The sequence below is a fragment of the Hyla sarda genome, chromosome 9 (assembly GCF_029499605.1).
Source record: "Hyla sarda isolate aHylSar1 chromosome 9, aHylSar1.hap1, whole genome shotgun sequence".
Taxonomy (NCBI): Eukaryota; Metazoa; Chordata; class Amphibia; order Anura; family Hylidae; genus Hyla; species Hyla sarda.
In genome coordinates, this window is record NC_079197.1 from 166564827 (window position 1) to 166576306 (window position 11480).

Here is an 11480-nt window from a genome sequence, read left to right on the forward strand (position 1 = left end):
CCGATTTTCTTTTTGCATATCTAGTGTCAGCCTCCTAGTGGCAGTAAGATGTACCCACGGTCTCTGTCCCCCCCCAATGGAGCCGACTGAGAAAGCTGACATTGAAAGATAGAACAATAAATGACAGAGATGTGAGTATATATTTAAATAGGAAAAGAGGGACATGCTGTCAAGGTGGCACTCCTTTGATACTGAGGGAATGACTTATTCACTGGGGTAAATATATACCCTCTGGGGGAATAGGGAACATGATATGAATACAAGGGGAATGGGGGAGTTCTGATGTGACTACATAAGGTAGGGAGGATGTAGAGCTGGTACAAGGATTTTTGTCACCCTAGGCAAAACCAAATTTTGATGCCCCTGTGGCCCCACCCCTTGGTTGCACCCCTTTTTTGCACTATACTTTTACTAAATAAAATCTACTATACAAAGATCAATATTCTCACATACAGTGACCATTCAGAAGTAGATACCAGTTCTACACAGGCTGCACAGACAGTATAAGTGATTACAGCTACATGTGGGGACTCACAGGTGACGTCTTCTCTGATCTGAGTCAGTCACCTTTTTCCTCATCTCCAGCATCGACTCATCTTTGCGGAATCTGCTGGACAAATATTTTAGACTACACCATCCACCACAATCCCCACCTTTATACAAACTACCCATGTGTATTGCTCCACACAGTAATAGTGCTCACTTTGTGCCCCCTCACATTGCCCCCATATGTAGCAGTCTCCTTACATATATTGCCCCCATATTCCTCACATTGCCCCCTCTCATACATTTCCCACATATTCATTACATTGCTCCCAGATTCCTCGCATACATTGCCCCCAGATTCCTCATATACATTGCCCCCCTATTCCTCATATACATTGCCCCCATATTCCTCATATACATTGCCCCGATATTCCTCATATACATTGCTCCCATATTCCTCATATACATTGCCCCCATATTCCTCATATACATTGCCCCCATATTCCTCATATACATTGCCCCCATATTCCTCATATACATTGCCCCCATATTCCTCATATACATTGCCCCCAGATTCCTCATATACATTTCCCCCACATTCCTCATATACATTGCCCCCAGATTCCTCATATACATTGGCCCCATATTCCTCATATACATTGCCCCCATATTCATTACATTGCCCCCATATTCCTCATATACATTGCCCCCATATTCATTACATTGCCCCCATATTCCTCATATACATTGCCCCCAGATTCATTACATTGCCCCCATATTCCTCATATACATTGCCCCCATATTCCTCATATACATTGCCCCCATATTCCTCATATACATTGCCCCCATATTCCTCATATACATTGCCCCCAGATTCCTCATATACATTTCCCCCACATTCCTCATATACATTGCCCCCAGATTCCTCATATACATTGCCCCCAGATTCCTCATATACATTGCCCCCAGATTCCTCATATACATTGCCCCCAGATTCCTCATATACATTGCCCCCAGATTCCTCATATACATTTCCCCCACATTCCTCATATACATTGCCCCCAGATTCCTCATATACATTGCTCCCAGATTCCTCATATACATTGCCCCCATATTCCTCATATACATTGCCCCCATATTCCTCATATACATTGCCCCCATATTCCTCATATACATTGCCCCCAGATTCCTCATATACATTGCCCCCATATTCCTCATATACATTGCCCCCAGATTCCTCATATACATTGCCCCCATATTCCTCATATACATTTCCCCCATATTCCTCATATACATTGCCCCCATATTCATTACATTGCCCCCATATTCCTCATATACATTGCCCCCAGATTCCTCATATACATTGCCCCCATATTCCTCATATACATTGCCCCCAGATTCCTCATATACATTGCCCCCATATTCCTCATATACATTTCCCCCATATTCCTCATATACATTTCCCCCATATTCCTCATATACATTGCCCCCAGATTCCTCATATACATTGCCCCCATATTCCTCATATACATTTCCCCCATATTCCTCATATACATTTCCCCCATATTCCTCATATACATTGCCCCCAGATTCCTTACATAAACTACCCCAGATTTCTAATATATTTTGCCCCCATACTCCACATATACATTGCCCCAATATTCCTTATATATATTGTTCCCATATTCCACATATACATTGTCCTTATATTCCTAACATAAGTGTTGCCATATTGCAAGCCCCATTAAAAAATGTAAAAGACCACTCACCTCTCGTCGTTTTCCCGAAGCTCCTGGCGCTTCTCTCTCCACGGCTCCAGTCGGCAGTGACAGAATGGAGCCGCGCGGCTACTTTCTCTTATGGCAGCGGGTAGCGTACTTTGAACTCTGTGTGCGTCTTAAAGGGGTACTCCACTGGAAATTTTTTTTTTTTTTTTAATCAACTGGTGCCAGAAAGTTAAACCGATTTGTAAATGACTTCTATTTAAAAATCTTAATCCTTCCAGTACTTATCAGTTGCTGTATGCTCCACAGGAAGTTCTTTTCTTTTTGAATTTATTTTCTGTCTGACCACAGTGCTCTCTGCTGACACCTCTGTCCATTTTAGGAACTGTCCACAGCAGGATAGAGAATAGGTTTGCTGTGGGGATTTGCTTGTCAGTTCTTAAAATGGACAGAGGTGTCAGCAGAGAGCACTGTGGTCAGACAGAAAGGAAATTCGAAAAGAAAAGAACTTCCTGTGGAACATGAAGCAGCTGATAAATACTGGAAGGATTAAGGTAGAAGTAATTTACAAATCTGTTTAACTTTCTGGCACCAGTTGATTTAAATTTAAATGGTATGTATCCAGGCCCCTCCTGATCTCTTTTATTGAGTTCCCCATGACCACTTCCTCCAGCAGAGAGTTCAATAGTCTCACTGCTCTTACAGTAAAGAACCCACGTCTGTGCTGTCATAGAACCCTTCTTTCCTCTAGACGTGGAGGATGTCCCCTTGTTATAGATCCTGGGTATAAATAGGTCATGGGAGAGATCTCTGTACTGCCCCCTGATATTCTTATACATCAGTGCGCCTGTTGGGGAAGACTGGCACTGTTGCAACCACAAGGATAAGGGGGCTTGATTGGATTACAAGAAAAATGATAGGCCCCAGTGTGTACTGGGAAAGGGGAGACTGCTGTTTCATTATATAGGTTAAAGGTGTACTCCACTGCTCAGCATTTGGAACAGTTTGGAACGCTGGAGATGGCGCCGGGAGCTCGTGACATCATAGACCCGCCCCCCATGACATCACGCCCTGCCCCCTCAATACAAGTGTAAGGGAGGGGGCGTGACAGCCGTCACGCCCCCTCCCATAGACTTGCATTGAGGGGGCGGGGCATGACACCACGAGGGGGCGTGGCTATAACGTCACGGGCTCCCGACTCCAGCGTTCGGAACAGTTTGTTCCAAATGCTGAGCAGCGGAGTACCCCTTTAAGGAGAAAGTTGAGGGGGCTGATATGACTACAGAAGGAAAGAGAAGACCCTGATATGGGTACATGGGGGTGAGGCTGTGATTTTAGCAGGTAACAGGTGATATCTGGCATTCTGTGCCTATTGGCTGCTAATACATAGACCTAATACAGGGGGAACTTGGCACATAGTACAGGATAAAGAGGGCAATTACACAGCATGGCTGACTTTTTATTATTAGTCATAAAAACTCAGCCCAATTAAGGGAAAAATATTATTGTGATATACAGTACAGTGACCCCCCGACCTACGATGGCCCCGACATATGATCATTTCAGCATACGATCACTCTCAGAGGCCATCGCATGTTGAAGGCAGCATCAACATACGATGCTTTTGTATGTCGGGGCCATCGCATAAACGGCTATCCGGCAGCGCAGACTGCTTCAGCCGCGACCGGATAGCCGTTTACGGTGCCCCGTGTGGTCCGCTGACGATCACTTACCTGTCCTCGGGGCTCCGAAGCGTCCTCTTCGGGATCCCCTGCATCGTCGGCGCTCTCCATCATCGTCATCACGTCGCTGCGCACGCCGTCCCGTCATCCAATAGGAGCGGCGTGCGTAGCGACGTGATGGCAGCGATGGAGCGCGCGGATGCCAGGGAAGCAGAGCAGAGGGACACCCCAGGGACGCGGCGACAGCGATGGACGGCGACATCCCGGGCAGCGGTGACGAGCGGTGACGGTCCGGAGCGGCGGGGACACGTGAGTACAACTTCCTCTAACAGTGGTCTTCAACCTGCGGACCGACCTCCAGATGTTGCAAAACTACAACACCCAGCATGCCCGGACAGCCGTTGGCTGTCCTGGCATGCTGGGTGTTGTAGTTTTGCAACATCTGGAGGTCCGCAGGTTGTAGACCACTGTCCTATACTTTACATTGCACGGATCCCTCAACATACCATGGTTTCAACAAACGATGGTCCGTTTGGAACGGACTACCATCGTATGTTGAGGGACCACTGTATATGCTAAAAGAAGTCACAACTCACAACTTGGAATGACTGTCCAATGCCACTGGTCCCCACAATATAATCAGTATGGGGTTCATGCCAACATACCCCCAGTCAGGAACAAGAAAGCAGGTGCTCATTACACTAACATATCTATATGAAATCTAGAGAGAGGAAGGAAGGCGCCTCATGTGCGGGATCAGCAGGTCTTGTTAGTGGGGGAAGGGGACGGTAATTCCCAGGCCGCTTACCGGAGTAGGTTGTGCGCCCACACACAACAAGGTAAAGTGTAGAATGAATATAAGTATAGGTCCACTGCAGCCCTCCTGGGTAGAAGTGGAATCAAAACAGGATGGAAATGATGCCTGATGAAGCTGCGCATGCGCAGTGAAACGCGTTGAATCTAATAAATCCATTGATTTTATCTGGCTCCCTGATGGTTCCTCTCTGCGCCGGACTAATTCCTAAATTTACGGTCATCCTGTTTTGTTATCTATATGAAGGAAAGGGGCAGCCTAGTGTCACAACACAAATTCAGAAAAGGGATTATTCTTCTTCTTTATATTTATTGTGTCCTTGGTTCCAGGGCGCTGTACATATGATAAAGGTAAAAATACATAACACAGACACAGGTACAGTGAACGTAAGTAAATGACAGCCTGAAATAGAGAGAGCATGGGCGGGAAACAGAAGGTGAGGGAGACAGCTGGTCATCTGTGAGCCGGTAGGAAAGGGGCCGTTCATAGGGCAAGACAATGGCAGCAGGGTTATTGTAGGCTGTCCTGAAGAAATGGGTCTTCAGGTTGTTCTTGAAGGCCTCTTGATGGTGGGTGAGAGCAGATATGTTGGGGGAGTGATTACTAATGTATGGGGAAGTACGGGAGAAATTCTAGAGACAGTCGTGTGAGGTGCGGATGAGGAGAGCACAGATTGAGGTCTTGAGAGGATCAGAAATGATGTGATAGGAAGCATTGGGATATCAGGTCAAAGAGGTACGGAGGGGACAGGTTGTGGGGGGGGGGGGGGGGGGGCTTGTATGTCTTGGTTAACAGTTTAAACAAAAGTTTTTTGGGCAACAGGTAGCCAAGAGGAGAATCAAGAGGACACGTGGATAAGCTGGACAGCGAGAATTGAAGGGGAACAAGAGGTTTGATGGAAGGCCCCAGAGGAGGATGTGGCAATAGTCCAAGTGGGAGATGATGAAGGCATGCACCAGTAGTTTAGTCAACAAGTAAAACTTAAAGGGTACCTCTCATCAAATAAACTTTTGGTATTTTTTTAGATTAATGAATGTTGAATAACTTTCCAATAGCATGTTAATGAAAAATATGCTTCTTTCTATTGTATTTTTCCCGTTCAGTCCTGTCAGCAAGCATTTCTGACTCATGCTGGAGTCCTAAACACTCAGAGCTGCCAGCCTGCTTTGTTCACAGTCAAACAGGCTGTGAACAAAGCAGGCTGGCAGCTCTGAGTGTTCTCCTTTGTGAACAAAGCAGACTGGCAGCTCGTAGTGTTTAGGACTCCAGCATGAGTCTGAAATGCTTGCTGCCAGGACTGGTAGGGAGACCCCTAGTGGTCATTTCTTCAAAGTGGAAAATTAAATAGAAAGAAGCATATTTTTTAATAACATGCAATTGTAAAGTTATTCTGCATACATTAATCTATAATATATCAAAAGTTTTTTTGATGAGAGGTACCCTTTAAAGGGGTGGAAAACTTTTTTTTTTTTATCAACTGGTGCCAGAAAGTTAAACAGATTTTTAAATGACTTCTATTAAAAAAATCTTAATTCTTCCAGTACTTATTAGCTGCTGAATGCTACAGAGGAAATTATTTTCTTTTTGGAACACAGAGTTCTCTGTTGACATCACGAGCACAGTGCTCTCTGCTGACATCTCTGTCCATTTTAGGAACTGTCCAGAGCAGCATATGTTTGCTATGGGGATTTTCTCCTACTCCGGACAGTTCTTAAAATGGACAGAGATGTCAGCAGAGAGCACTGTGCTCGTGATGTCAGCAGATAGCTCTGTGTTCCAAAAAGAAAAGAATTTCCTCTGTAGTATTCAGCAGCTAATAAGTACTGGAAGGATTAAGATTTTTTTTATAGAAATAATTTACAAATCTGTTTAACTTTCTGGCACCAGTTGATTTAAAAAAAAAACGTTTTCCAAAGGAGTACCCCTTTTAAGGAATGAATGGACTTGAGAAATGTTTTGGGGTAAAAATGGCAGGAGGTAGTAAGGGTCTGGATGTGTGGTTTGAAAGATAGCAAGGTGATCACAAGGCATTGGACTTCAGGGACTGGGAAAGAGTAGAGCTATTAACTGTGATTGATAGATCAGGTGGAAGGGATTGAGGAAAATGGGGAAAAGACATTGGCCCTGATTTACTAAGAGTGTTGTGTAGGTTTCTTTGTGGGTTTTAATTCCCTACAATTTTTTTTCCATGGTATTTACTAAGGTTTCCCTACAATTTGTACTTTTCTGTACATTTTGCTTTTTTTACATGTGCTCTGATTTGTAGGGTTTTCATCAGCTCAAATCCACTAAATTTTCTGTGAAAACCTTAGTAAATATGTTGGGTTTTTGTGAAAATGTCAGGGACACGCCCCTTTTCAGTGACCACGCCCCTTTCCCGACGGTCACACCCATTTTTGGGGTTTCTCAGTAAAATGGAGAGGTAGTAGGGTTTTTTTTTTATTCTGGAGCAAATTCTGATGCAAATTCTGGCGCAGACAGAATTTCTGGTGCAATGCGACAGAATCTGATGTACAACCTGACAAAACATGTCAGATTTGCAGTAGTAAATCAGGGCCAATGAGTTCCATTTTCTACATGATAAGATTTAGAAAGCAGGAGAAGAAGGAAGATAAAGCCGACAGACACTCTGGGATCCTGGATAGGGAGGTGACATCTAGAGTGATGGGGCAAAACTGACTTTCTCTGAGGGCCAAACCAGCTGCTTTTGTGGTATGTACGTCTATGGGTGCAAAAATCAGAGAGTTCATTTCAGCAGGATCAGCCTTCTCTTGAGAGCCGCTTTAACATCTTTATTTTTTAAACTGTATATCAGTGGGTTTAGCAGAGGGACAACAGCCGTGTTAAAAAGAGCAAAAAGTTTTGTCGAGTTTTTCAGTTCTGGTGACAGATACTGGCTGAAAAGAGTTGTGTAGAGCAGTAGAACAACTGTGAGATGGGAGGAACACGTGTAGAAGGCTTTACGCTTCCCAGTGGTGGAATGTATCTTCAGTATGTTGCGAATTATAAAAACGTAGGAAATGAAGGTCAAAATGAACGGTGTAGAACCTATAAGAACTAAACACTCCATAAAAAAGAAGGTGTGTAGTAACGAAATGTCATTACAGGATAGTTTCATTAATGGCAGAATGTCGCAGAAGAAGTGATTGATCATCATGGATGAGTAACAGGTAAAGGTGTAGAATACCCCAAGTGGTGGCATGATTTGTAGAAATCCCCATAGCCAACAGGCACCGTTCAGAAGAACACATGTTCTCTTATTCATGATATTATGATAGAGGAGTGGTCTACAGATGGCGACATAGCGATCATAACCCATAGCCGTCAATATCAATAACTCTTGACCCGTTAGAGAGCCAAACATGTACATCTGAGCCATGCAGGAAATGTAGGAAATTGACTTATCTTTGGTGATGAAACTTAAAAGGATGTTATGTTGTGTGATGGTGGAACATAAGATATCTACGAGGGACAAGTTACCTAGAAAAATGTACATGGGAGAGTGGAGATGATGATCAAAACAGACAAGTAATAGGAAGGTCAAGTTCCCTGTGAGAGTGGTGAGATAAATGAATAGAACCAGGCAGAAGATAATAACCTGAAGCTGTGGATCATCGGTGATTCCTCTTATGATGAAAAATGAGGTCTCATTCCTGAACATCTTTGTCCTTAGGCTGTATCTGAAAAGAGACCCAACCATGAGCAATACCATGGAATTAGAAAAGTTCTTATCAGGCCTTCAACAACATTTCAAAATGTATCTGCTATGTATATAACATCTATATTTTATGACCAAAGATGATCTTACCATAGAGAGGGCCCAAAACAATTTAGCCAACATGAGTGGTAAGAAGATGTAAGAAGATGTATAATGCTGCCCCCTTCCCCCTTCATAGACCCTACAGCATGTGCAAATAAGGAAATATGGAATACCGAGGCCAAAAAACATTCAGTCCTAATGTCTAATATAAATAACTAATGTGCTAGCAGAACCAAATGGATACCCCATTGAAATATCTTATTTAAATTCCCCCCCCCCCACATCCTGATTTAGAAAACTATGACCACCTCTATCTATTTTTTTGTTACAGCTATGTGATGATACCTGAAACAGTGACCACCATAACCAACCAGTTTTCATAGACCACTGACTTTTTTTAAAGGGCTTGTTTAAAGTTAGAATTTGAGATGAGCGAACTGAACCCATAGAACCTGAGTTCGGTTTTAGCATCTTGCTAAAAGTTCAGTTCAGAACTGCTTAAATAACATCAGCCATATGGCAGAAAGGAGAAGGAGGGAGGATCACATGACTTTAAGGAATCCCATAATACCTTTCAAACAGATCTCCCAGTCAATCAGGAGGCAGTATAGAGTCAAAGCCACTATAAAAGCCTATGCACATAGCTTCAGCAGCTATATTAGAGATAGCAGATGTTAGGTGAAGAACTCTGTGAGGGACACTAAGCAGTGACTAAAACAGATAGGAGTAGGACCCCACACATATATAATAATTATACAAAAGCAACAGAGAGTGTGTGTATGTATGGGCATATAAACATTGGTAGGCCTCTGCCTCATAAGGGATAATTTTTGGACAATAATTTTAAAAAGCATAAACAATCCTCTAGTGCAGAGTGGTTTATTAAACCTGTTAGTTACATAGTTCTTAAGGTTGAAAAAAGACCAGAGTCCATCAGGTTCAACCTATAACCTTATTTTGGCCCTCATATGTTGATCCAGAAGAAGACAAAAAACCCTTATGAGGCTGATTCCAATTGCCCCATACTAGGGGGGGAAAAAATCCTTTCCGACTGACTCTGATATTGCATCAGAACAAATCCCTGGATCAAGGTTCTGTACCTATAGATCTAGTATCAATAACCTGTAATGTTATTACTCTCCAGAAACACTTTCAGGACACTTTTGAACTCTTTTATTGAGTTCACCATGACCACCTCCTGGGTATAAATAGATCATGGGAGAGATCTCTGCACTCCCCCCTGATATATTTATACATAGTTATTAGGTCTCCACTAAGCCTTCTTTTTTCTAAACTAAATAACCCTAATTCTCATAATCTTTCTTAGTCCTCCCAGTCCCCTTATTATTCTAGTATCCCTCGGGTACCATTCATTTACCCAGCTTTGACTTTTAGAACTTTTAGCTGAAGTTTGGCTGACCGACAGAACCGAAATTTTTTAAAGTTTGCTCATCTCTGGTTAGACTCTACCAAAGAGAAAAGAGTAGCACTCTATCCATGAATTAATGTTCCATCCCTGTAGTTAACAAAATAAGGCTCACAAATGTCTTTTCAGGGCCCCTGGACAGATTATCAGGTATGGAAGATAATACAGCATTCATCACTATGCACAAGGTGTTTGATTCACCTGGATTGGCCATATTGTCTTCTAAGCCAGAAAAAAGCATTGCATGCTAGGTGAATATAGATACTGTGACTTCCATACATTGATGACCGGTGTGCCCTCCTTCTCCTGCCCTTGGTTTCAATGGTTCTGGTTTTGAGTTTCCCATCAGAGACACTTCTAACTTTGTGGGAAAGCCATTTTCTTTTGCAGCTTGACTACCTATGCCCCTGTGCAGAAATAGAGGGGCCATAAAGATAAGGTTTGACAAGCTTGGGGCGGAGGAACTCAGGTGGCTGCACAGATCGCTGATCTCAACTCCATCCAACACCATAGGAACACCAACTCCATCCAACACCATAGGATAACCTGGAATTGTTGCAAAACAAGAGCTCAGTTGGCACTGCTATATCCCCCAAAGGCTAATACACATAAATATAGGTCAATACCAGGCTGTAGGGTGGAGGTACCAGGGTCATGGTCCGGAGGTGCTGGGGAATAATGTGAGTAATAACATGTATTAGTAGAGGTGAATGCAAATGCACCACAAAGAACCCCGCGCTCACCGCTTCACTGACGACTTCGCATTCCAACGCTGGACGGACCGGATGAGGCTGCAGGAACGACTTGTCGTTCCTGCAGCCTCATCCGGTCTGTCCAGCGTTGGAATTTGAAGTCGTCAGTGAAGCGGTGAGTGCGGGGTTCTTTGTGGTGCATTTTCACTCACCTCTACTAATAGATAACCTGGAAAACTCAACTTCTGGTCCAACATCAGTGTTCGACCTCGCAAATGCCATTTTGGCGGAAGGGGCAAAAAATTCCCACCAACATTTCTCAAAGCCACCAATACTTCCCAGAAGAGGGAAGGCTGTTATAGCTGTGAAAGGGGGTGAAAATCTCCCTTCAATGCCTAGAGTTTTGGAATGGGATGCCCAATATGCTAACACCCCGTAGCTGTCATTTGTAGGAGTCCACATCGTTTTGGCCATTTAGTTTATTATAACACACGATCTCCTCTTACCTGTTCTGGTTGACCCAATGAAGACCTTGGGTCTGATCAACCTCAATATGAATTGGTCATTGCCTCCACAGTGATGTGATGTTCTTGTATAGGGTATATAGCGCTCACTGCTTTAATAGGTTTATATATAATGCCATGTGTTATTGATAATTAATCCCATGGTATTACTGCAGTTGGAGCATCTGCGTTATTACACGGTAATTGACAAACATAATTTGTTTATACATCACATTGCAAAAGGTTATGGATACAATGATAATTGCCGTATTAATATTATTATTGTATTTATATCTTGTATTCCTATTTCTTTTTTTTTTTACTGCCTTTTTTTTTATTTTTACATGAAGAGGGCCACGACTACTTGATCAAGAACAAAAAATGTTTTTTGTT

The 11480-nt window shown here is 43.1% G+C and overlaps 1 protein-coding gene across 1 annotated transcript; it reads right to left on the reverse strand.

Moving 5' to 3' along the window:
- Positions 1–7452: 7452 nt before the first annotated feature.
- Positions 7453–10866, reverse strand: LOC130292010 (olfactory receptor 6C74-like). The gene is made up of 3 exons (XM_056541441.1): positions 10797–10866; positions 10255–10438; positions 7453–8386 (listed from the first exon to the last, which is right to left on the reverse strand). Exons 1-3 carry the CDS (start codon positions 10864–10866, stop codon positions 7453–7455), a joined length of 1188 nt encoding a protein of 395 aa, XP_056397416.1.
- Between the last annotated feature and the right edge of the window lie 614 nt (positions 10867–11480).